The 25,823-nt window shown below is 38.4% G+C and overlaps 1 protein-coding gene across 3 annotated transcripts in view; it reads left to right on the plus strand.

Annotated features, from left to right (window-relative positions):
- Nucleotides 1-24,422, plus strand: part of ZNF507 (zinc finger protein 507) — a 42,983-nt gene extending 18,561 nt beyond the window's left edge. For 2 of the 3 annotated variants that reach the window (XM_019979518.2, XM_019979519.2), the window contains 2 exons: nucleotides 19,452-19,586; nucleotides 19,709-24,422. In XM_019979518.2, the coding sequence (XP_019835077.2) occupies nucleotides 19,452-19,586; nucleotides 19,709-20,066 (493 nt within the window). In that variant the 3' untranslated portion in view covers nucleotides 20,067-24,422. The remainder of the gene's footprint in view (nucleotides 1-19,451; nucleotides 19,587-19,708) is intronic. The other variant, XR_011561527.1, reaches the window with a different exon arrangement.
- The last annotated feature ends 1,401 nt before the right edge of the window (nucleotides 24,423-25,823 follow it).

The raw sequence follows: 25,823 nt of genomic DNA on the forward strand, positions 1-25,823 counted from the left end.
CAGCACCCTCTTCTTAGCCTTTCCACTCACTACCCCATCCCCCACCAGGTAACCACCATCTTGACTTCTAACATCATAAATTAGTTTTGCCTGTTTTTGAACTTAATGTGAATAAAGTCATACAGCACATATTCTTTTACGTCTAGCTTCTTTCATTCAGCACCATTGTCTGTAATTCAGTGTAGGATTAATGTGTTCCTTTTTGTTGCTGTATAGTATTCCATTTTAAGATTATGCCACAATTTATTTTTTATTTACTCTTGATGGGTATTTAGATTATTGGCCAGACTTTCCCCCATTATGAATAATGCCAATATTCTTTTACATATTTTTTCATGAAATGGGTTCTTTTCCATTGGTGTATACCTAGGAATGGAATATGGGGGTAATAGAACATGCTACTTGGAGAAGGAAATGGCAACCCACTCCAATATTCTTGCCTGGAAAATCCCAGGGATGGGGGAGCCTGGTGGGCTGCTGTCTATGGGGTCACACAGAGTCGGACACGACCGAAGCGACTTAGCAGCAGCAGCAGTAGAACATGCTACATTGAGGTGTGGTGGATATTGTCAACAGTTATCCAAAATGGTTATGCCAGTTTACAGTGGTTGTACCAGTTCAGACCCTCATCCATACTTTGTTTTATCAGTCTTGAATTTTGATCCTTCTTGTAGGTACATATGTTGTGGTGGTTCTCATTTGCATTTCCTGATGATTTATGTAGTTGAGCATCTTTTCACGTGTTAACTGCACATTTCTTTATTGGTGGTCTGCTTTTTTCTGACTGATTTTGCAGCAGTTCTTTATGTGTTCTGAATGCAAGGGTTTTTGTTTGTTTTTTGGTCTATTATGTGTATTGCACATATCTTCTATACTTAAAGCTACTCTGAGTGGTATCTTTTGAAAAAAAGAAATTTCTAGTTTTAATGTAATCAGATGTATTAATCTTTTTCTTTGTGCTTAGGCTTTATATATCTTTATACTCTGAAACTGATGCTGATTTTTCTGAATAGTCATGCAATTAAGGTAGATGATGAAAGGAGAGGTAAAATGTGTGCTTATAAAATAATGATGCTTGTTTTCAGGGATTCACATTAACTGAGTCAAAAATTCTGTGTGCTTATGTATTAATGACCCTAGTTTTATAATATGACACAAAAAGTAAAAGAAAAATCTCAAAAAAAAAAAAAAACCAGAAAGGGTTTAAGCAATGGAAATGACATTTGGAATGACAGAGTTGCCTCCTATATGTGGTCAGTCATTGTAAAAAGTCTGGTCTTTATACAGCTATATTACAGATGGTAATGGCTACAGAATGAAATGGCAACCCACTCCAGTATTCTTGCTTGGAGAATTCCATGGGCAGAGGAGCCTGACAGGCTGCAGTCCTTGGGGTCACACAGAGTCAGACACAACTGAGTGACTAACACACAAGAATAATAGCTAACATTTTTCATGGGCCAGGCAATGTGCTGAGTACTCAGTCTGTGTCAGCTGTCTTGATCCTCATGACAGCCCCGTTCTTAGGAATGTTACTACTATTAATGTTGTATTAATAGATATGGAAAGGAGGCTGGGTAGATGAAACGATCTCCCACGATCTCCCCAGGTAGCAGAGCCAGGCCTTGAACCCTTGCTCCTGTTAGCTGTGCCACTCCGCCTGTATCTGCTTTGCCAGAGAGAACTCTTCATGAGACGTGCTGCCAAACCACCCCCAACTTAGTGGTGTAAAACAGCAGCTCTTCTATTCAACTCAGGGATTCTGCAGCTCAGGAATTCAGAAAGGGCATTATAGGGGTGGCTTGTCTCTGTTCCATGAGGTCTGGGACTCAAGCGGGAAGACTTGAAGTCTGGAGGTAACTGCGATGACAGGGGTTGCAGGCATCTGAGGGCTCCCTCACCAGTTGAACTGTCGACTAGGGCCTCAGCTGGAGCACGTACACGATTTCTCCACGTGGCCTTTTCCAAGTGTGCTGGTTCCACAAGTGAATGCTTAGGTAAGAAGCAGATGAAAGCAGTATTACCTTTTATGACATACCCATGGAAGTCACATGTCATCACTTCCACCAACTTAGACTTCATTTTTTTTAATTTATTTATTTTTAATTGGAGGATAATTGTTTTACAATATTGTGTTGGCTTCTGCCATGCATCAACACGAATCAGCCATAGGTGTATATTAATATATGTCCCATCATTCTTGAACCTCCCTCCCTCCTCCTACCCTGTGCTTACTCGCTTCAGTTGTGTTCAACTCTGTGTGACCCTATGAATTATAGCCTGCTGGGCTTCTCTCTCCATGGGATTCTCCAGGCAAGAACACTGGAGTAGGTTGCCATGCCCTCCTCCAGGGGATCTTCCTGACCCAGGGATCGAACCCGTGTCTCTTTTGTCTCCTATGTTGGCAGGCAGGTTCTTTACCACTGGTACCATCTGGGAAGCCTGCCTTCCACTGTACAGATTTCTTAAATCTCTTTTAATCTGAAAGCATGTTGAATTATCAGTTGCATTAGCTTGGGAAAAATCTCAAGTCTTTGAAAACCCTGAATTTGTTTTAAGGAAAACAGTTTAGCTTACAGTTTAATTTGGAGGGAAAAGAAATGTGTTTTGTTTAGAAAGAATGAACTGATGGACTTTGATTCTTACAGTGGCACAAAGAGTTCTTAGATTCATCACAAAATTTGAAGTGAATCTTCTCTGGGCCTTAGTTTATGTATTCCTTTAAAAGCACAGAAAACTAATTGAATGTGGTAAGACAAATCCTATTGCAAGGTTTCTACTTCAGTCTTTTCACATATGTTCAAGTCATACCTCCAGTACTGCAGGACATCTGGTTTTGCTTTCCTCTGCCTAACCCCTCAAGACAATTGTTCCTAATTAAATCAGATCTGGAGTAAAGCCCCAGGCCAGGGAAATAGGGTAGTGTAACCACATTCTTAGCTCTGTGGGGATTAAAGTAACTGACCTATTAGCAATGGGAAAAAGCCTATAGAAAAATTCAGTTCAAGTTTTTAGCCAGATTCAGAAACCTTGGATTTTCTGATGTCGAATGTTTTCCATACCACTGAGCAACTCAGTTCTCAGCAGCATTAGCTGAGTGTCCTGCAAATTTAATTCAATCTTGACATTGTCTACCCAGAGACAGCATCAGATCCCACCAGTGAAGGGCTCAGTCCCACAAGACTGCCCTCACTTCAGATGCCAATCGCAAATCTAGTTTGTTACCTGTGCTTCTACTGGCTGGCCATAAGTCAGGTAAATAAGGTTCTTGTGACTCCCTCCTCAGGTTTGATTAATTGGCTAGAAAGGATACAGGTGTACAATCAGATGAAGAGACACAGGGCAAAGCCAGGAGAGGTGGAGTTTCCGTGCTTTCTGGGTGTGCCACTCTCCCAGCCCTTCACGTGTTCACCAACCTGGGAACTCTCTGAACCATCCTTCAAGTTTTTATGGAGGCTTCATTCCATAAGCACGATTGATTAAATCATTGGCCATTGATGGCTGAACTGAATCTCAGTAGTCTGTCCTCTGAGACTGGAAGTTCCAACCCTCTAATCACATGGTTGGTTCCTCTGGCAATCAGCTTCCATCCTTAGGTTACCTAGGGCAGGGATCCCCAACCTCTGAGATCTAATGCCTGATGATCTAATGTAATGATAATAGAAATAAAGTGTACAATAAATATAATGCCCTTGAATCATCTGGAAACCATCTCCCTCATCCCCTATCCATGTAATAATTGTCTTTCATGAAACCAGTCCCTGCTGCCAAAAAAGCTGGGGACCACTGACCTAGAAACTTTCCCCCAAATCACCTCATTAACATACAGAAGATCTTTATCACACTATCTCTTGGGGAATTCAAGGGTTATAGGAGCTCTGTGCCAAGAACTGGGATGAAGACCAAATATATATTGTTAAAAATCATGATATCACAGATTTCTATTGAATCATTAACGTTCTGTTTTTCTGACTCAGCAAAACGCATAGTCATGGAATTTACACCTTCATGAAAGAACACAGATAATAAAAAAGTAAAACTAGAATTTCAGAAAATAAGTGCAGTGAAGTGAATAAAACAAGACAGTAATTAATAGTGGTTCATTCTAATTTTTTTTTTTAACTAAGAGAATTTGGTTTGCCCCATGAAATTATACAGGAAAAGCAGAGAAGGAATGAAAATAAGAAACTATTTTAGCTGATAGAAATATTTTCTTTAAAAGGAAGTAAAAATAGATTTAAGCTACCTTTACGTAACTTTGAAGTTAAGGTTCTCTTATCGTATTCTTTCTCCTCTAATCAGTTAAAAATCATTTTAGTAAATGCTTACCATTTTCAGATTGTTCCTGCATTTTTTTTTTATACTTAGATCTTTAAATGAATATTCACCATTGTAAGTGTTCCTTCAGAATAACCTTTGTGCCAGGCTAAGGTAGGTATTCATAGAATTAGGACTTAGTTGTTCAGCACATTGCTCTTGCTTTATCTCTTCTCTTCTTAAAAAAGATTTTAAGGACCTCATATTAAGGGATATTGAACAACAGCAAAATTTACAGAAATAAATCTTTATCCAGTAGAATGAGAAAGAAATTTGAAAAGTAAAAAAGGCTTCATCTATATGCCTTGTTTACATAGGAAAGCTAATGAAAGTGATAGACCCTGAATTGTTAGAAAAGAGCATTTCTGACCATGAGTAGTATTTCACAGTAAATTTTAGCTTTTCTCCAGCTCTGAGAGATACTCATCCTCAACTGAACAACAACAACAGTGTAAAGGATATAGATTATATAATCAGGGAAATGTTTAAATAAAGACCACATTTGCTGACCAGTTGAGTTAGAACAGAAATTGGCTTTGCAATTCTAACTAAACATCCAAAAGCAGAGACTCTGATTTCAGACAGTATAGTGAACTAGATAAAATTGAACAACTGTCCCAATGAAGATGACTAAAATGCTGGGTAAATATTTAAAACAATGTTTATGTGTATATTTTATCTATCAGGGAAACTGGGAAACTACAGAGATAAAAATCAAAGTAAAGCACATAACCTGTAAGGTAAATAAATGATCCTGTCAGCATGAATGAAACTCAGACACATTGAGCTAAGACAAAGAAGCAAGTCACACAAGAATACATAAAGTGTGATTATATTTATATGCTCAAAAAATATGTGAATAAACAATATTTTGGGATTGCTGTTGTTCATTTGCTGAGTCGTGTCTGACTCTGCGACCCCACGGACTGCAGCACGCCAGGCTCCTGTCCTCTATTATCTCCTGGAGTTTGCTCAAACTCATGTCCATGGAGTGAGTGATGCCATCTAACCATCTCATTCTCTGCTGCCCGCTTATCCTTTTGTCTTCAATCTTTGCCAGCCTCAAGGTGTTTTCCAGGAAGTTGGCTCTTGGCATCAGGTGGCCGAAGTATTGGAACTTCAGCATCGGTCCTTCCAATGAAGATTCAGGGTTGATTTAGGATTGACTGGTTTGATCTCCTTGCAGTCCAGAGGACTCTCAGGAGTCTTCTCTAGCACCACAGTTCAAAGGCATCAATTCTTTGGTGCTCAGCCTTCTTTATGGTCCAACTTCACATCTGTACATAACTACTAGAAAAACCATAGCTTTGACTCTATGAACTTTTGTCAGCAAAGTGATGTTTCTGCTTTTTAATATGCTGTCTAGAATTGTCGTAGCTTTTCTTCCAAGGAGCAAGCATCTTTTAATTTCATGGCTGCAGTCACCATCCACAGTGACTTTGGAGCCCAGGAAAATGCATCCACTTTTTCCTCTTCTATTTGCCATGAAGTGATGGGACCGGATGCCATGATCTTAGTTTTTTGAATGTTGACATTCAAGCCAGGTTTTTGACTCTTCTCTTTCACCCTCATCAAGAGACTCGTCAGTTCCTCTTTAAAAAAAAAAAAAGTCTTTTTATTTTGTATTGGAGTATAGCGGAGTAACAGTGCTGTGAAAGTTTCAGGTGAACAGGGAAGGGACTCAGCCATATGTATACATGTATCCGTTCTCCCCCACATTGCCCTTCCATCCAGGATGCCGCATAACATTGAACAGAGCTCCATGTGCTAGACAGTAGGTCCTTATTGGTTATCCATGTTAAATACAGCAGTGTGTACATGTCCATCCCAAACTCCAAAACTATCCCTTCCCTCCATCCTTCCCCCTGACAGCCGTAAACTTCTGGAATTCTGTGAGTCTGATTCTGTTTTGTAAGTTCATTTGTGTCATTTCTTTTTAGATTTTAGGGATACGTAAAGATAAAACTAAGAAAGTAAACAAATCATATACACAATTCAGAGAGGTAATGCCTCTTTTGAGGAGGAACAGGTATGAGATCTTGGAGGAACCCACAAAGAGGTCTTAAGATAAAGGTAGTCTTCTCCTTAAGCAATTATTGTGAACCCAGGGTTTATCATTTTGTAAAATTGAATGGACACTTTATACCACTCTTTTTCATTTCGCAAAACAAAAAATCATTTTTCCAATTGTATATGCAAACTATTCCAAATTCTTTGGGAGAAATGGTGATAAGGAAGTGAAGTATGTAGATTTTGTGGATAATTCAGTTTCTTGTTTGAGGTTTTGATTGGGTAATACATACGTGCACAGACGAACTTTAGAATCAGCTTGTCATAGTTTCCTCTTAAAAATAATTCTGTTGCTATTTGTATTGGGATCGTGGTAAGCTTCTAGATTAATTTAGAAGGAATTGACAACTTTATGCAAACAAGGTTTGAGCTCTTCCATTTTTTTCAAGTCATCTGTTGTCCTTCATAAGCATGCAGAGTTTTCTCCATTTGTGTTATTGTGAACATTTCTTGTTTTGTATGTGCACATATCCATGCATACATATATGTATGCATTAAGTATACAGGTAGTTCTCAGTTTGTGCAATAGTATGGGACCGTAAACATGATTGGCAAGCTGAAATTATGTAAAGCCATCTTAATTGTGAAACCTACAGTTCTGTGATTTTTTAAATTAAAAATTAAGCTCTTTTACTGTTAGTTACAGATGTATAAGGAAATGAAAAATAGTAAAAGTAATATTAACTTAGTACACGGTAGCTTAAAACTTAGAAACACTGAAAATGAGTGTTCTACTCAAGCATAGTTTGCACAGTGCTTGTGTTCTCACTGTTTGCCTTACAGCACAGGGTGAGCGGTTTTTCTGTGCCCTGGCCAATGGCCATACTCCTTTCTAAGTAGGGATCAACTTTGAACATTTTATCCTTTGCTCTTTAAATGTCATGAAACATCTCCAAGAGTTTCTGTTATATGAAGTTTTTCTCTGGCGTAACTTTCCCTGGGAACAGCTTTCCTTATTTATGTCATGGAGATCCTCTGGCTGCATACCTAGAGCTGCTTCAGCAGTGGCAGCATCAGCTTTCCTCTGGTCAGCTGTTTGTTCTCTAAGTCCATTTACGTTTGTGTCTAATTTCACTTCCAGCATTACCACTTTTGGGTTTCTTGCTGTGTGTTCTTCCATTTTGTTGGCCAGTTCTCTTTTTGGATCATCAATTTTTGTAAATTGTTACATGAATTTATCACTGGGATACAAGGAGGCGACATAACTACACGCTTTGCTGTCTGTGACTGAATTAATAGAAGCAACTGACTAATCACTGACAGACTTTGAAAGAAATCACATAAATTAGTCGCTGATTATATTTTGTTTTATTGTTTTCAGAGTGGACCAAAGAGCTCCTGGTGAAGTTTGTACACTACAGTTACTCACAGTTAATAATACTTTGAAATTTGAACAGTGGTGTTAGGAGACTCATCTAACTATATGCCATAGTAACGAAAATCCATTCATGTCAGAAATACTCAGGGCAAGGACTGCTTACACACACACTTGCTGTTAGGCTTTTTCCTTTTTTTTTTTTTTTTTTTTCTATTGCTCTCATAACTTGGATCCTTTCCTAGTTTTCAGTATTGTTATGTGGGGAAACTTGATGTATACAGCATGTTAGCTTTATACGCTTATTGAATTATCTTATTACTTGTAATTAATTTCCTGTTGGATTGCCAGGTTCATAATTGTATTATCTGCAAATACTTTTCTCAACTATACCTTTATGATATTTACACATATTCTTTCTGTTATCTAATTGTACTGACTAGTAACTGAAAGGAAAGTCATATGCTATAAAGAACAATATTGCAATATTCTTGGAATGTTAGGTCCATAAATCAAGGTAAATTGGAAGTGGTCAAACAGGAGATGGAAAGAATGAACATCAACATCTTAGGAATCAGTGAAATAAATTGGACGGGAATGGGCAAATTTAATTCAGATGACCATATTATCTATTACTATGGGCAAGAATCCCTTAGAAGAAATGGAGTCGTCCTCATAGTCAACCAGAGTCCGAAATGAAGTACTTGGGTGCAGTCTCAAAAAGGACAGAATGATCTCAGTTCGTTTCCAAGGCCGACCATTCAGTATCACAATGATCCAAGTCTATGCCCCAACCACTAATACCAAAGAAGATGAAGTTGAACAGTTCTGTAAAGACCTACAAGGCCTTCTAGAACTAACACCAAAAAAAGATGTCGTTTGCATCATAGAGGGTTGGAATGCAAAAGTAGGAAGTCAAGGAATACCTGGAGTAACAGGCAAGTTTGGCCTTGGAGTACAAAATGAAGCAGGCAAAAACTAACAGAATTTGCCAAGAGAACACACTGGTCATAGCAAACACTCTTTTCCAACAACACAAGAGACAACTCTACACATGAACATCACCAGATGGTCAATATTGAAATCAGATTGGTTATATTCTTTGCAGCTGAAGATGGAGAAGCTCTATACAGTCAGCAAAAACAAGACCAGGAGCTGATCAGATGATAAACTCCTTATTGCCAAATTCAGACTTAAAGTAGGGAAAACCACTTGACCATTCAGTATAACCTAATGGTCATACAGTGGAAGTGACAAATAAATTCAAGGGATTAGATCTGATGGAGTGCCTAAAGAACTATCAACAGAGGTTCATAGTATTGTACAGGAGGTGGTGACTAAAACCATCACCAAGAAAAAGAAATGCAAGAAAGCAAGATGGTTGTCTTACAAATAGCTGAGAAGAGAAGCAAAAGGCAAAGGAATAAAGGAAAGATAAACCCATCTGTATGCAGAGTTCCAAAGAATATCAAGGAGAAATAAGAAAGCCTTTTTAAGTGAACAAAGAAATAGAGGAAAACAATAGAATGGGAAAGACTAGAAATCTCTTCAAGAAAATTATAAATATCAAGGAAACATTTCTTACAAAGATGGACACAATAAAGGGCAGAAGTGGTATGAACCCAAAGAAGCAGAAGAGATAAAGAAGAAGTGGCAAGAATACACAGAAGAACTGTATAAAAAAGGTCTTAATGACCCGGATAACCATGATGGTGTGATCACTCACCTAGAGCCAGACATCCTGGAGTGTGAAGTCAAGTGTGCCTTAAGAAGCGTTACTACGAACAAAGCTAGTGCAGGTGATGGAATTCCAGCTAAGCTATTTTAAATCCTAAAAGATGATGCTGTTAAAGTGCTGCACTCAGTATGTCAGTGCTGAGATCTTCCAGAGGTATAAGCTGGATTCGAAGAGGCAGAGGAACCAGAGGTCAAATTGCCAACATCTGTTGAATCATAGAAAAAGCAAGGGAATTCCAGAAAAATACTACTTCTGCTTCATTGACTATGTGGATCACAACAAACTGTGGAAAATTCTTCAAGAGATGGGAATACCAGGCCATCTTACCTCCCTCCTGAGAAACCTGTATGCAGGTCAAGAAGTAACAGAACCGGACATGAAACAATGGACTGGTTCAAAATTGGGAAAGGAGTATGTCAAGGCTGTGTATTGTCACCCTGCTTGTTTAACTTCTATGCAGAGTACATCATGTGAAATGCCCAGCTGGATGAAGCACAAGCTGGAATCAAGATTGCCGGGAGAAATATCAGTAACCTCAGTTATGCAGATGACATCACACTAATGGCAAAAAACAAAGAGGAACTGAAGAGCCTCTTGATGAAGGTGAAAGAGGAAAAACTGGCTTAGAATTCAGCTTTCAAAACACTAAGATCATGGCCTCTGGTCCCATCACTTCGTGGCAAATAGAAGGGGAAAAGATGAAAACAGTGACAATTTTCTTGGGCTCCAGAGTCACTGCGGACAGTGACTGCAGCCATAAAATTAAAAGACACTAGGTGCTTAGAAGAAAAACTATGACAAACCTAAACAACATATTGAAAAGTAGAGACGTCCCTTTGCCGACCAGAGTCCATATGGGCAGAGCTATGGTTTTTCCAGTAGTCACATACGGATGTGAGAGTTGCGCTATAAAGAAGGCTGAGTGCCAAACAGTTGATACTTTCCAACTGTGGTGCTGGAGAAGATTTTAGAGAGTTCCCTTGGACAGCAAGGAGATCAAACCGGTCAATCCTAAAGAAAACCAACCCTAAGTATTCTATTGGAAAGACTGATGCTGAAGCTGAATCTCCAATACTTTGGCTACCTGATGCGAAGAACTGACCCATTGGAAAAGACCCTGATTCTGGGAAAGATTGAAGGCAAGAGGAGCCAACAGAGGATAAGGGGCCAACAGAGGATAAGATGATTGGATGGCATCATCGACTCAATGGACCTGACTTTGAGCAAACGCCTGGAGATTGTGATGGACAGGGAAGCCTGGCGTGCTGCAGTCCATGGGGTTGCAGAGAGTCAGACATGACTGAGTGACCAAACAACAGCAACAGAGTACCTCCACAATTCTAAATAACAGTGGGGATAGTGACCATCCTTACTTTGTTCTTGGGCTTAATGGGAAAGTTTCTGATGTTTCTGCTTTAAGCTTTATGCTAGTTTTGGGGGTTTAGGTAGATATATTTTTTCATGTTGAAGCATTATTTGCCTAGCATATTTTGGTGAGAAATTTTATTGAGTGTTAATTGGGTTCAGGTGTTATCAGCCTGATTCAAGTGCCTCCTAAAATGTGGTAGGGAACACAACTGTACCCATCAAGTTATGTTTGAAAAAGAATAGAAATGGAAAAAACTAACCCTGAATCTGATAAAACCTCTACATCATAGTTCCCAGATGAGACATTTGGCAGTGTCTGGAGATATTGTTGGTTTTCACAAGAGGAAGAGAAGATGCTAGCAGCACCTAGTGGGTAGAGGAAAGTGATGCTCTGATGCACTGATGCACTCAGTGCTCAGAGCAGCCCCCACAATAAAGAATTGTCTAGCCCAAATGTCAAGTGCAAAGGCTTAGAAACTTTTCTAGATCTCTCACTGCTACTGCTGCTAAGTCGCTTCAGTCATGTCCAACTCTGTGCGACCCCATAGACTGCAGCCCACCAGGCTCCCCCGTCCCTGGGATTCTCCAGGCAAGAACACTGGAGTGGGTTGCCATTTCCTTCTCCAATGGGTGAAAGTGAAGTCGCTCGGCCGTGTCCGACTCTTAGCGACCCCATGGACTGTAGCCCACCAGGCTCCTCCATCTATGGGATTTTCCAGGCAAGAGTACTGGAGTGGGGTGCCATTGCCTTCTGACTGCTTACAAAAAAAAAAAAAGATGTGGGGAATATAGAAACATGACACTAACAGAAAGTAATCAGTACAGCTTGTGAAATGTTCTAGGAGCCAGATGACCTGGAGTCTTCAGCATACGAATGGCATGAGGGGGATGGGGAAAAGAAAGAATTATTACATATTAAAAGAGTTCAAGATGTGTGCCAACCAAACCATTTCACATGAGCGACTTGAGCATCTTCAGATTTCGATATCTATGGGAGGTCCTAGAACCAGTTCCCTGCATATACCCAGGGATAACTCTATAGATCTTATTTGGATCCTCATTCAAATAAACCATTTCTGCAGAAATCAGGCAAATTTGAGGGATTACATGAAACAAGATGAGCAAAATGTCAGTAATTACTGGAGTTGAGAAATGGAGATTCATTATACTTTCCTACTTAGTTTTTGCTTCAGTTGTCCATAATAAAAATTTTTCTTAAGATGGATATTGAACTTCTTTGGATTAAGTTACAGTAACATCAGTGAAAATGACTTGTCTCTTTCTGATCCTTTCAAATAATGATTTATTATAATATATTTCCTAATACTAAGTTCTCTGTGTTCCTAAAATAAACCTCCCATGAAGAACATGGCAATGCCTGCTAAGTCACTTTAGTTATGTCCGACTCTTGAGAGACCCTATGGACTGTAGCCCTCCAGTCTCCTCTGTCCATGGGATTCTCTAGCTAAGAATACTGGAGTGGGTTGCCATGCCCTCCTCCAGAGGATCTTCCCGACCCAGGGATTGAACCTGTGCCTCGTATGTCTCCTGCATTGGAAGGCGGGTTCTTTACCACTAGTGCCACCTGGGAAGCCCTTCACCTTTTTATAGAAGTTTTTTTCTTTTTTCTTTAATATAAAGCCTTTATAAAAAGGCTTTCAAAGTCTTTTTATAAAATTAGAATAATATTGATACTAAATTTTGGCAAGGGCAACAGAAAACTATATATATACACCAATCTCACTTAGGACTATCAGTGCAGGAATACTGAATAAAGTGCTGGAAAACAGACTTCTATAGTAGATTAAAAGAATAATAGTAAATAATGCCATGTATATTATTTTTATAAAAACTTCATATTTAAAAAAAACTTTTATATAAAGGTCTTTGGAACTTTAAAGGTACAAACTAAGTTAAATACGAAGAAGCTGGCTAGGCTATTTAGTCACTGGAATAGTAAGCCTTTAGGGAAAAAAATTAATATCTCATCATTTCTGCTTTATTGACTGTGCCAAAGCCTTTGACTGTGTGGATCACAATAAACTGTGGAAAATTCTGAAAGAGATGGGAATACCAGACCACCTGACCTACCTCTTGAGAAACCTGTATGCAGGTCAGGAAGCAGCAGTTAGAACTGGACATGGAACAACAGACTGGTTCCAAATAGGAAAAGGAGTATGTCAAGGCTGTATATTGTCACCCTGCTTATTTAACTCACATGCAGAGGACATCATGAGAAACGCTGGACTGAAGGAAGCACAAGCTGGAATCAAGATTGCCGGGAGAAATATCAATAACCTCAGATATGCAGATGACACCACCCTTATGGCAGAAAGTGAAGAAGAACTAAAGAGCTTCTTGATGAAAGTGAAAGAGGAGAGTGAAAAGCTCTCCTTAAAGCTCAACATTCAGAAAACTAAGATCATGGCATCTGGTCCCATCACTTCATGGCAAATAGATGGAGAAACGGTGGCTGACTTTATTTTTCTGGGCTCCAGAATCACTGTAGATGGTGATTGCAGACATGAAATTAAAAGACACTTACTCCTTGGAAAGTTATGACCAACCTAGACAGCATATTGAAAAGCAGAGACATTACTTTGTTAACAAAGGTCCGTCTAGTCAAGGCTATGGTTTTTCCACTGGTCATGTATGGATGTGAGAGTTGGACTGTGAAGAAGGCTGAGTGCCGAAAAATTGATGCTTTTGAACTGTGGTGTTGGAGAAGACTCTTGAGAGTCCCTTGGACTGCTGCTGCTGCTGCTAAGTCGCTTCAGTTGTGTCCGACTCTATGCGACCCCAGAGACGGCAGCCCACCAGGCTCCCCTGTCCTTGGGATTCTCCAGGCAAGGACACTGGAGTGGGTTGCCATTTCCTTCTCCAATGCATGAAAGTGAAGTCACTCAGTCGTGTCCGACTCCTAGCAACCCCGTGGACTGCAGCCTACCAGGCTCCTCCGTCCATGGGATTTTCCAGGCAAGAGTACTGGAGTGGGGTGCCATTGCCTTCTCCACCTTGGACTGCAAGGAGATCCAACCAGTCCACCCTAAAGGAGGTCAGTCCGGGTGTTCATTGAAAGGACTGATGTTGAAGCTGAAAATCCAGTACTTTGGCCACCTGATGCGAAGAGCTGACTCATTTGAAAAGACCTTGATGCTGGAAAGATTGAGGGCAGGAGGAGAAGGGGACGACAGAGGATGAGATGATTGGATGGCATCACCGACTCGATGGACATGGGTTTGGGTGGACTCCGGGAGTTGGTGATGGACAGGGAGGCCTGGCGTGCTGCAGTTCATGGGATTGCAAAGAGTTGGACACAACTAAGCGACTGAACTAAACTGATGCCCCCTGCAGTGGAAATGCAGAGCTTTAACCACTGGACCGTCAGGGAAGCCCCACTGTCAGCTTATTTTTAATAGGTTAATTTTTAGAGGCAGTTTTGGTTCACTGCAGTATCAAGCAGAAGCACAAAGATTTCCCATATACTCTGTGCCCCACACATTCATAGCTTCCCCCGTTATCAGCATCCCCCACCAGAGTAGTATATTTGTGAGAATTGATGAGCCGATATTGACCCGTCATTGTAATGCTGTCTGCAGTTTATAATTGGGTTCACTCTTGATACTGCACACTCTGTGCATTTGAGCAAATGTATAATGACATGTATCTACCATTACAGTATCATACAGAGGAGTTTCACTGCCCTAAAAAAGTCAGCTGAACCCCACCTATCTATTCCCCCTCAGTGACTCAGACCTTGGTGACTACTCATCTTTTATTGATTCCATGGATGTGGGTGGCACACTCCCAACTTTGTCCTTCTCCTTCCACATTGTGTTGGCTCTTCTGGATCTTTTGCCTTCCATGTCAACTTTAGAGTCAGTTTGTCAGTATCCACAAAATAACTTGCTGGGGTTTTTATTGGAATAATATTGAATCTGTAGATCAAGTTGGGAAGAACTAACATCTTGACAGTATTGAATCTTCCTATCCATGAATATAGACACTCTCTACATTTATAACTCTTTGATTTATCAGAGTTTTGTAGTTTTCTTCATAAAGGCAGACCTTGTACATATTTTGTTAGTTTTATACCTAAGTATTTTGTCTTCAGTACTGCTAAGGTAAGTGGGATTAAATGTTCTTAATTTCAAATGCTGCTTGTTTATGGCTGGAATATAGGAAAGCAATTGACTTTTTTTATATATTAACCTTGTTTCCTGCAATCTTGATATAATTACTTCCTAGCTCTAGGAGTTTTTTGGCATGTGCTTTAAGATTTTCTGTGTAGACAATCAGATGACACATGAACAAACTGTATACATGTATACACACACGCACATGTATTGCATTAACTAGGACTTCAGTTATGATGCTGAACAGGCATGGTGAGACAAGACATCTGTGCTTTGTTCTTAAACTTACCAGGAAAGCTTTTAGTTTCTTATTAAGTATGATGTTACCTATAGGCTTACTGTAGATATTCTTTATGCATTTGATGTGTGTCTTTATAAAGAGAGTTTCTTATAGACAACATATAGTTGGGTCTTGTTTTTGATCCAGCCTGACAATCTCTGTCTTTTTCTGTATTTTTAGTTGTGCTGGGTCTTCGCTGGGCTCTGCACTGGGACTGCATGCGGGCTTTCTCTAGTTGCACCAAGTGGGAGCTACTCTTCATTGTGTGGTGTGGGCTTCTCGTTGTAGTGGAGTCTCTTCACAGAACAGGGATTGAACCCTTGTCCTCTGCATTGGCAGGCAATTCTTATCCCCTGAGCCACTAGGACAGAGAAGGCAGTGGCACCCCACTCCAGTACTCTTACCTGGAAAATCCCATGGACGGAGGAGCCTGGTAGGCTGCAGTCCATGGGGTCGCTAAAAGTCGGACAAGACTGAGCGACTTCACTTTCACTTTTCACTTTCATGCATTGGAGAAGGAAATGGCAACCCACTCCAGTGTTCTTGGCTGGAGAATCCCAGGGACTGGGGAGCCTGGTGGGCTTCCGTCTATGGGGTCGCACAGAGTCGGACACGACTGAAGTGACTTAGAGCCACTAGGAAAGTCCCAATCTCCATTTTTTAATTGGTGTATTTAGACCATTGACGTTTAAATGATGATTGATAATAGTTGAAATTATAGTTGCATATTTGTTACCGTTTTCTGTTTGCTGTGCTTGTTCTATTTTTTTCTTTTATGCTTTTTCTGCCTTTTGTGGTTTTCATTGAGCATGTTATGTGATTCCATTTTCTCCTTTCTTAGCATATCAGTTGTACTTAATTTTTTTTACTTTTCATTAATGGATTCCTAGGGTTTGGCATACACATTTACAGCTAATCCAAATCCACCTTCAAGTAACATTACTGGCTTCATGGGTATCCCAGGTACATTATAATAAAATAACCTCATTCTTCTGTTCCATTATCTGCATTACTTCTTTCATTTCACTTATACATAGAGAGTGTGTGTGTGTGTGTGCGCGTGCACGCACGTGGTGCACACATACATAAGCATACATAATCGAATATATTGTTGCTATTATTATTTTAAACAAACTGTTATCTCTCAGATCAATTAAAATTAAAAACTTTTATTTTACCCTCTCTTACACCTTATCTGGGACTTCCCCTGGTGGCTCAGTGGTAAAGAATCCTCCTCCCTATGCAGGAAACACTGGTTTGATCCCTGGATCAGGAAGATCCCCAGGAGGGAGCAAGGACAACCCTCTCCAGTATTCTTGCCTAGGGAATTTCATGGACGGAGGAGCCTGGCGGGCTACAGTTCACGGCATGGCAAAAATTCAGACTCAACTTAGCAACTGAACAGCAGCGGCAGTGTGACGTTTCTCCTTTGTTTGTGTAGATCCACATTTCTGAACTTGATCATTTTCCTTCTTTCTAAAGAACTTCTTTAACCTTTCTTGCAAGACAGATTTACCAGCAACAGATTACTTCAACTTTGTTTGTTGGAGAAAGTCTTTATTTCTGCTCACTTTTGAAGAGTAAGTTTGCTGGTACATAACTCTACCTTGGTTGATTTTTCTCTCAACACTTTGAATAGTTCACTCTACTTTCTTGCATTGTTTCTGAGAAGTTTAATTCTTCTTTGCTTATGTTTCCCTCTGGCTCCTTTTTTCTTTTTCTTTTATTTTCTGTAGTTCAAAACTGACAGGCTTACGTGTAGTCTTTCTGCCGTTTATCCTGTTTGGTGTTCTCTGAGAGGCTTGTATCTGTGGTTTGATATCTGATGTTAATTTAGGGAACTTCTCAGTCATTACTGTTTAAAATAAATTTCTTCTGTTCCTTTCTCTCTTCTAGTATTCCCATTACACATAGATTACACCTTTTGTAGTTGTGTATTCTGTTTTTTCCAGTCCTTTTATTTATTTATTTATTTTTTGCTTTTTGGTTTGGAGGTTTCTATCTGTTGTGATATCCTCAGGCTCAGAGATTCTTTCCTCAAGTGTATCCAGTCCACTAATAAGCCCATTATAGGACTCCGAATTTCTATTATCTATTTTTTTTCTCTCATTTTATAGGGTTCTGACCTCTTTGATTTCCCTCTGGTTCTTTTTTGGAATTTCCGTCTCTCATCTTTGTTACTCATCTGTTTTCCCATGCTGTGTATTTTATTCATTGGCGCTCTTAGAATTATTCATCATAGTTGTTTTAAATCAGCAGTCTAATAATTCCAGCATCCTGCTATATCTGACTCTTGTTCATGTGCTTGCTCTGTCTCTTCAGCTTTGGTTTTTGCCTTTTAGTATGTCTTATAATTTTTTCGTGATAATCAGGCATGATGTACTGGGTAAAAGGCTCTGCTGTCAGTAGGAATGTGATGGTTAAAAGTAAAGGGAGGGAAAATGTTCTGTAGTCCATGCCTAGGTCTCAGTTTTTTAGTGAGCCTGTGCCTCTGGGCTGTCAACTGTGCTTCTCAGCCCCCTCCCTCCCCAGCCCCTGGTTGACAAGATAGCTGGAATGTCCTGGAGTTGAGTATTTCTTTCCCTCAGGTCAGTTATGCTCTGATAAAACTCCAGTAGGTTAGGCTCTGGTTAAATAATTTATCCTGAGAGCAGACCTTGTTAAGAACAGAATGTTCTGGCATGTCTCAAAGTGGTCCTGTTACCCCTCTGCTGACTCTCTTGTTGTGGTGGTGAAGAGTTCAGGTAAGTTACCTGATTTGTTAGATTGGTAATTAAGTGTTTAATAAAAATGACTGTTTAAAAGTATGTTTGCAGTTTCCTAAAAAGATAAACATTCTGCTCTTAACTATTTACACAAATGATGAAAACTAATATTCACAGAAAACCCTGCACATGAATGTTTAATAAAAGCTTTTTTCATAATTGACAAAACTTGGGAGCAACTAGATGTCTTTATTTGATCATAATGTACCTGAGCTATCCATGAAGCCAGTATAGTGTTACTTGAAGGTGGATTTGGGTTAGCTGTAAATGTATTTGCCAAACACTAGGGAAACCAATAATATAAAGTAAAAAAATAAGTATAACTGACATGTTAAGAAAGGAGAAAAATTGAATCATATAGTATGCTGAGTGAAAACCACAAAAGGCAGAAAAAGAGTAGAAGGAAATAATAGAACAAGAACAACAAATGGAAAACAGTAACAAATGTGGTAGCTTGGTGGAATATTATTCATCGATGGAGAGAGGGGCCTCTCAAGCTCTGAAAAGACATGGAAGAACTTACATGCAAATGGCTAAGGGAGAGAAACCAGTCTGAAGAGGCTGCATACAGTATGATTCCAAATGTGCAACATGCTTGAAAAGGCAGAACTGTGGAGACAATAAAAGGATTGGTGACTGCCAGTGGTTAGGGCGGGAGGGCTAAGTAGGCGGAGTGCCAGAAGGTGTTTAAGGTTGAGAAGTTATTCAGCGTGATGTTATGATGGATTCATGGCATTATGCATTTATCAAAATACATCGAACTGTACAACATAGAGAACCCTAATATAAACTGTAGACACTAGTTAATAATAATGTATCAATATTGGTTCATCAGTTGTAGCAAATATTCCATACTGATGCGAGATGTCAATGATAGGAACTGGGTACAGAAGGAAAAGAGGAGTTTATTCAGTTCAGATTTTACTGAATGTGCCCAATTATGTCAAACAGTTGTTACTTGGACTAGAAACTTTAAGATAAGTATCTGTTTTACTTATGAAATCTACATTGTTGAAGCATTTCAGGACTACTGCTTACATTTCCTGTGAATTTATAAGTAAGCACAGAGTTAATGTTGAAAATTATTTAATTCCTTTTTGCTTTCTTAAGAAATAAAGTGGTATAGAGAATTGATTTTGTGTATGTGTGTGGTTAAATAATTTAGTGCAAAGATTTAGCATGTTAGTATGTTAGAAAATCTTTCCAAATACTTAATAGCTAAAGTAATTTGAGATGTTTGTGTCCTGACTCTTATCATTTCTTTATAATGTAAAATACTTTTATTTCATTGATTCTGAGAGATCTGCACTAGGACATTTTAGCCTCTGATATCAATATGTCTCTTATAATCAGTGGCATCTTAGATTCAGTGAAATGTGACATCTAGTAAGTCCTCAGGAGAACAAATTTAACAGTTGTTATGAAATTGTGGGGTCATCTGATTTCCTTCTCGGTTTTTCAGATGCTCATTGTGTGGGTATGTGTGCAGCCATCCTCCTTCTTTGAAGTCTCACATGTGGAAGCATGCCAGTGACCAAAATTACAACTACGAACAAGTGAACAAGGCTATTAATGATGCAATTTCACAAAGTGGCAGGTATTTGATCTTACTGTTACATATAAATAAATTACTGTTGCATATCTATATATTTTCTGTAAAGTTAGAGTTAAATCTACTAGTCTACATTATAACCAACTCAGTGTTTGATGTGTTTTAAGGATTCGGGGGAAATCCTCTGGAAAGATGGTATTAAACAGCAATGAAGAAAGAGCCGATTCTCTCACTTCTGGAAGTTCAGAAAATTTGGTGTCATCCTCAGAGCTGATTCCCCAGGCTCCCAATGAAGTCAGAGGTCCCAACGAGAATGAGAAGCTAAGCCCTGCAAGTAATACCTCAAAAAACTCCAGTCTGGCCCCTCCTGGCGTGGAGTACTGTGTTCTACTCTTCTGTTGTTGTATATGTGGTTTTGAATCTACCAGCAAAGAGAATCTCTTGGATCATATGAAAGAGCATGAGGGTGAAATTGTAAACATCATCCTGAATAAGGACCACAACACAACTCTAAACACAAATTAGATGGAATTGTTATCCAAAGAGGAAACCAGCCGAGGAAGACTCCTTTAAACTGCAGTCTGCCCTTCGTGCTGTCCAGCAACTTACTAGACACAGAAGAAATAGTTGGTGTGATTCTTGAGGAAATGACAGATGGTACTTTGGAACCAAATTTGTAATGTAATAAAAGAAATTCCAAATAGATAAGGGGTAATAATATTTAAGCATTTGAGTGAGGGGAAGTGGGTTGAGGAGGCAGCAAAGATATAACCTTATAATAACCTTCTGTTACCTCTTAGTTTGAGTGTATTTATTATTAAAAGCTTATTATAGTGTAGAAATGCAAGCAAAAGAGTTAAGAAGGGGCTTTTCAGGAACTATTCCAAAACATACTGTTAACTAAAGTGTCACAGTCTTAAGCAGACCTTAGTTTTCTTTATTCTCAATTTTAACATGAATGACAGGCCTCTTGTGAGAAATGGGAGGCAAGTGTCTGAGGGTTTGTGGTATCAACAAGAAAAAAAAGATTATTACAGGGCTTTGAGATGATCGATCCAAATCTTTCGCCAGATTGATAGGAATAAATCTACACTCAACCTGAGATATATTAATACTTTACTCTTTAGAAAGAAAAGAGATCTCTAAATCCAAATCTAGATTATAAGTAACCATTTACAAAGTAAATTATTGTCTTAAATTTACAGTGAATGTCTTGTGAGCAAAAGAGGAGAAAGGTGAATTCCTACCGACCTCAAATCAAAACTCAAGGTTCATAAAAACGTGGAGCACAGTGCACTTCTCAGAGATTCTTTTCAGAGTGTGGATAGAAACCCCAGTTTCCTCAGTAGTTACCTAGGCCTTCTAATCCGCTCTTCTAAACTAGGCCAAGCTTGCTGTCTAAAAAAGTCTGTTAAAACAACGAAGTAGGCAACTGCGTCTAGCCATGAGACCTTGGAAATAGTTTAAACTGTTAAATAAAAATCATTTAGGGGAAGTGGGATGAAATTCAGAAGCCCCTTCAAATGAGTAATACTATTGAGATTTTATTTCCTTTAGTTTTTTATTTAGTTACACTTAGCATACGAAGTATAACCAAATGTGGCTAAAATATAGTAAAAAAATCCAAGTTTTTCTAAAACTTTTAATAACAAAAAACATTTGGGTTTCTCCTATCCAGGAAATTGCATTTTTTTTTTGTTGTGCAATAGGACACATGGGAAGCCAGTGAAAACGCGCCATCAGATAGATGAAATCTTCTCATTAATTACACATTTTGTATTCGAGCGTATTTCAAAGGGTGAAGATAGCAGTTGTTGGTTTGCTCTTGTAGCCCTGATCATTGTGTGTGCATTGTTCTGCTAATGTCAGTTCTGCCTACAAATCAGAAAGCGGCGGTGCACCATGCCCTGAGCCATCTTCATGGTGCTCTTTCTGAACCTGACTCTTCATCCTCTAGAGCTAAGGCTGTGACTCTCATAAGCTTAGAAAACAGTGAAACGGAAGTTTTTGAGTAGGATACTCAATGGACACATTTTAGGAAAGAATTCTCTTCCCAAAGTCCAGGTTTGAGTCAAATGAATTAACATTTTTCAGATAGCCTTAGGAACTACTTAAGCGGGGCCAGGCACTTGAAATATTGTCTGATTTTTTTTTTTTTTTAAATCTCATTTGATGGTGATATTTGAACAAACAGAATTGATTGTAACTTTGCAGCTGTTTAATTTAGGTAGCTTTAATTTATTTGTGAAAGTTAATCCATTTCTGATATCTGGTTTTTAAAGAGAAGATGAATTCTTATATACTAAACTGCATTACTCAAGACCCCATACAGGCCATCCAAGTTTCCCTCTTCTTCCCCCATAAAGAGGTCTCCCTCAGAGCTTCCTGAGGAAGGCCTCTGAAAAAAAAAAAAAAAAGACCCCATACAGTCGGTTTTCTCATTTTCTCCTGTTTTCAGGATTAAAACACAGTGAAATTTTATTTCAAATTCAAATGATACATTTTAAATGGTTCCATTATTATTATATTGTTTTCACTCAGATTTTTCATTACTGGTGGCTCTGGCTCAGTGTTTCTGTATAAAAATCTATTACTCTGAAAACTGACAACCTTAGAAGAGTTTTTTTGTTTCATAAATTTTCCTTGGCTTTAATTTTACATAATCATTTGGAAAATATTAATAACTAAAAAACGTTCCCAAAATTTCAACAATGAATTTTTGAATTAACTTTCTTCATTTCCTTAAACCACTTCCATTGGTTGTTAAATTTTCCATTTGGAATCACAAATTTAAATTTTACCTAGCTCATGGGAAAAAAATTAACCCAGAAGTTCAAAAGTCTTAAATATTCATCTGACTCTAGCCTAAAATATCTCCAAAAGCTTTCTCCTGGCCTGTAGGAGGAACCATACACCAAAAATGTTTTGTACTTTCCCATAATGGTTTTGTGACAAGCCTTAAGTTAACTGTCTCCACCAAGAACAATTGAGTATTTCTAAAAGTACTGATGAAGACTAAATATGCAATTTTAATTCTAGAAGAGATAGGTATTAAAATAATCAGCAGGAATTCTCTTTGTATAGGAATAACATTTACTGGTACTCGATCTTTTGTTATAGAAAACTCAGTATGTGTTTTCCATGCTGAACACTTAAATTCTAAGATTTGGTAGTGAGCATAGTTTTTAAAACAAACTTACTGGATAAGGCAAAGGTGGGGAGGGGGAAGATGATGCATTCTGATCATTATAAATAATATTTTATCAGGGCTCTATCATTTTCTCTTTCTCTAGTAATCCCGAATATGGTTGGTATCCCCAGTGTTCTAACAGTACCATGCCTGTATTCCAGTTGACCTGTAGACTTCAAGCTCTGAGTCCAACCAGCGCAGTGTAGTGACACTGACTGAAGCCTTTATTCTAGATCTTTGGTCCTTCGAGGTAGCTATCAGTGGCTTTGCTACTATTTCTTTTTTTTTTGTCTCTTCTCACAAAGCGAATGGTGGGCACCTACGTTTACATTGTATCTTCCTGCAATGTACTTGGCTTGACAGAGACAAGCAGGCTTCTCTTTGAGACTTACTATATTTTTAGTTTTCATAGACACTTATTTAATCTTTTTTTATTGTACAGCAAGGTGCTCTAAGTAATATTCTATAAAATATATTTAATAGAAATTTGAGTTTGATATTCATGGACATGAATACATGTATTTTTTTAAGAAATAAGTATTGTGTAACACTACGGCATTGCTTCTATAGCCAAAGTCTGAAAATTTCCGAAACACTGACATGTAAAGACTACAGTTAATTCTGACACTGTATCTCATTAAAATAGGATGATTTGCATTTTGTAAAATTATCCTGCACATCAAGCTGCATGCCTTAACGCCTAAAACTCTAGGATTGTGTTCATGGTAGAACAGTTTATCTGTTCAATAAACAGCGAAGCAAGGTCTTAGCGCTTCTTTAACTACCTTTGGAAATACTGTACAATGTTAGAATAATTTATTTTGCTTTACAGGAGTTTGTCATGTATTGACTTTAATATTGTATTTTGGTAATAAATTTTTTGTTAAAAACACTTGCCTCTAAGTTTTATTAACAAAAAGTTATGTCCATTCTTAATTTGGAAATGTTGATTTAATCACTTAGAAATTTGGGCTTAAATAATGAAGAATTTCCCCAGGCTTAAAATAAGGGTTATGATTGCCTCTTAGTAACATGTTAAACTATTGGTGACTAGCATTATACTGTGTTGGACAGAGGTAACTGAAAAAGCATTTAGATTGTTTTAATCTTTTTAAAAATTCAATTTAATTTTTGAGGCTTTTTTTTCCTTGCTACCCAGCTATCTTTCACATCCATATATGCTTTAAATTCGGATACAGTCTAAGTGCTAAAGACTAGCTCTCTTAACGGCAGTTGCATTTTGCATGTGCATTGACTCACTGCACTGGCGGTGGAGCTACTCTGACTGTATCATTGGTCTAGTTACATGGCCCTAGAATCACGGGCTACCTCAGCTGCTAGTGTCCGAGGCCACATATTTCTTCCCAAAAGCTTTAATCCCTTGTCCTGTCTCCCAGAGGCAGCATAATTATATCCCCTGTCTTTTCAAGAGCCAAATCCCAGTTCTGTTGCCAACCTCCAGATAGCTGTAGAAATCCCAGCACAGAAGATCCAGAACATACGGTGCAGTTTGGTAGCCACCAGCCACATGTGGCTGCTGAGCACTTGTAATGACGAGGATGCTAAGTGTACAATATACAACAGCTCTGAAGACGTATTTTTTTAATGTATCTCATTGATAGCTTTTTATATTGATTACTTGTTGAAATGATATTTGGGATATTTTGGATTAAATAAAATATTAAAATGAATTTCACCTGCTTATTTTTTTGTGTAGCTGCCATAAAATTTTAAATTGCACATGGGGCTCACCTTGTTTTTCTGTGGTAATTTATTTAGAAGAGGGATTAGTAAACTGACAGCTCTTGCTTGGAATCTGGCCTGACACCCATATTTGTAAAAATAAAGTTTTATTGGAACACAGCCATACCCAGTCATTTGCATATTGTATACGGCTAATTTTGAGGTACAACAGCAGCACTAAATAGTTGTTAGAAAATACATGCACCATGAAACCCAACTTACGATCTGTTTAATAGTAAATCATTTGGCAGAGTTTGCTGACCTCTGACATAGAACTGTGGTATGATCTGTGCTTTAAAGCTCTGAAAAAGAAAAAAGGCTTCTTATAAAGAAAACATTATTATATAGCACTATTTTATAATGATATTATCTCTCCCTCTATAATATTTATAGTCTTCTACAGCCCTACCCATACTTTACAACTTCAACCTAAGTGTTTCATCATCCCTACTTAAAGCCAAACATCATTTGTTTAAAATAACATAATTAAATAATAATGCCATTTTAAAAAGTACCCTTTTCCTCCTGACAACCTTATGGTGCTGATGTACCTTCCCTACTTCACCCCTTCAGTGATGTCACTGTGGTGGGAGTTAACTGTGGCAGCTAATCCACTCAACCATGGTGACCAGTTGACTTGCATAATCCAGGATATAAAGAAGAGCCTCAGATACACTTCTTTATAATGAATAGCTTCTCTGAGCCTAGAACCAGATTCAGGTCGGGTATGGTTGTGGTTGGCCTTGATGTAGAACTGTTGATTAAACTGGCAGACCTAAGAAAAAGTCACAGTGTTCACCTACATAGATTCTTCTGTATCAAGCAGCAAAGATGTAAAATAAACATTCTTGGCCCTGTAAATTCTTAGAGACGTTTCTGTTTTTAATTGGTGCCACACAATAGATAGTATGTTTTGATTTATATCATAGAATCCAAATGACTAAGATGCTTAAACCATTTCCAGAGTCCTAAATGTGCAGCAGAATCCAGTGTGTGTTGTGTTGGGGAACTGTAGACCTCATTTTTCTGGTGATATATTAATATACTGTATCCAGTTTTCTCAGTTGAACCATAAAATGCTATGACATTGATTTTTATCTCTTACTTTTCCAGTATGAGTAAGTCCTGTTTAAATTGTTTGCCTTAAAAAAAAGTTGATTATAGTAGATCATCCTTTGAATTAAAGCTTAATTTTAGGCATCTAATATAAATTCTTACCATTATAGAAAAAAACCATCAGATGTTGGTATTGTTTTGCTTCCTAACTCAACTACATTTACACCAGTTGTGTCACTTAATCCAGATAGTAAAGGAACCATTTGGGACAGTTGCAAACCTGAATGTAAGAC

Source organism: Bos indicus, chromosome 18, assembly GCF_029378745.1.
Source record: "Bos indicus isolate NIAB-ARS_2022 breed Sahiwal x Tharparkar chromosome 18, NIAB-ARS_B.indTharparkar_mat_pri_1.0, whole genome shotgun sequence".
In the NCBI taxonomy this organism is placed as follows: Eukaryota; Metazoa; Chordata; class Mammalia; order Artiodactyla; family Bovidae; genus Bos; species Bos indicus.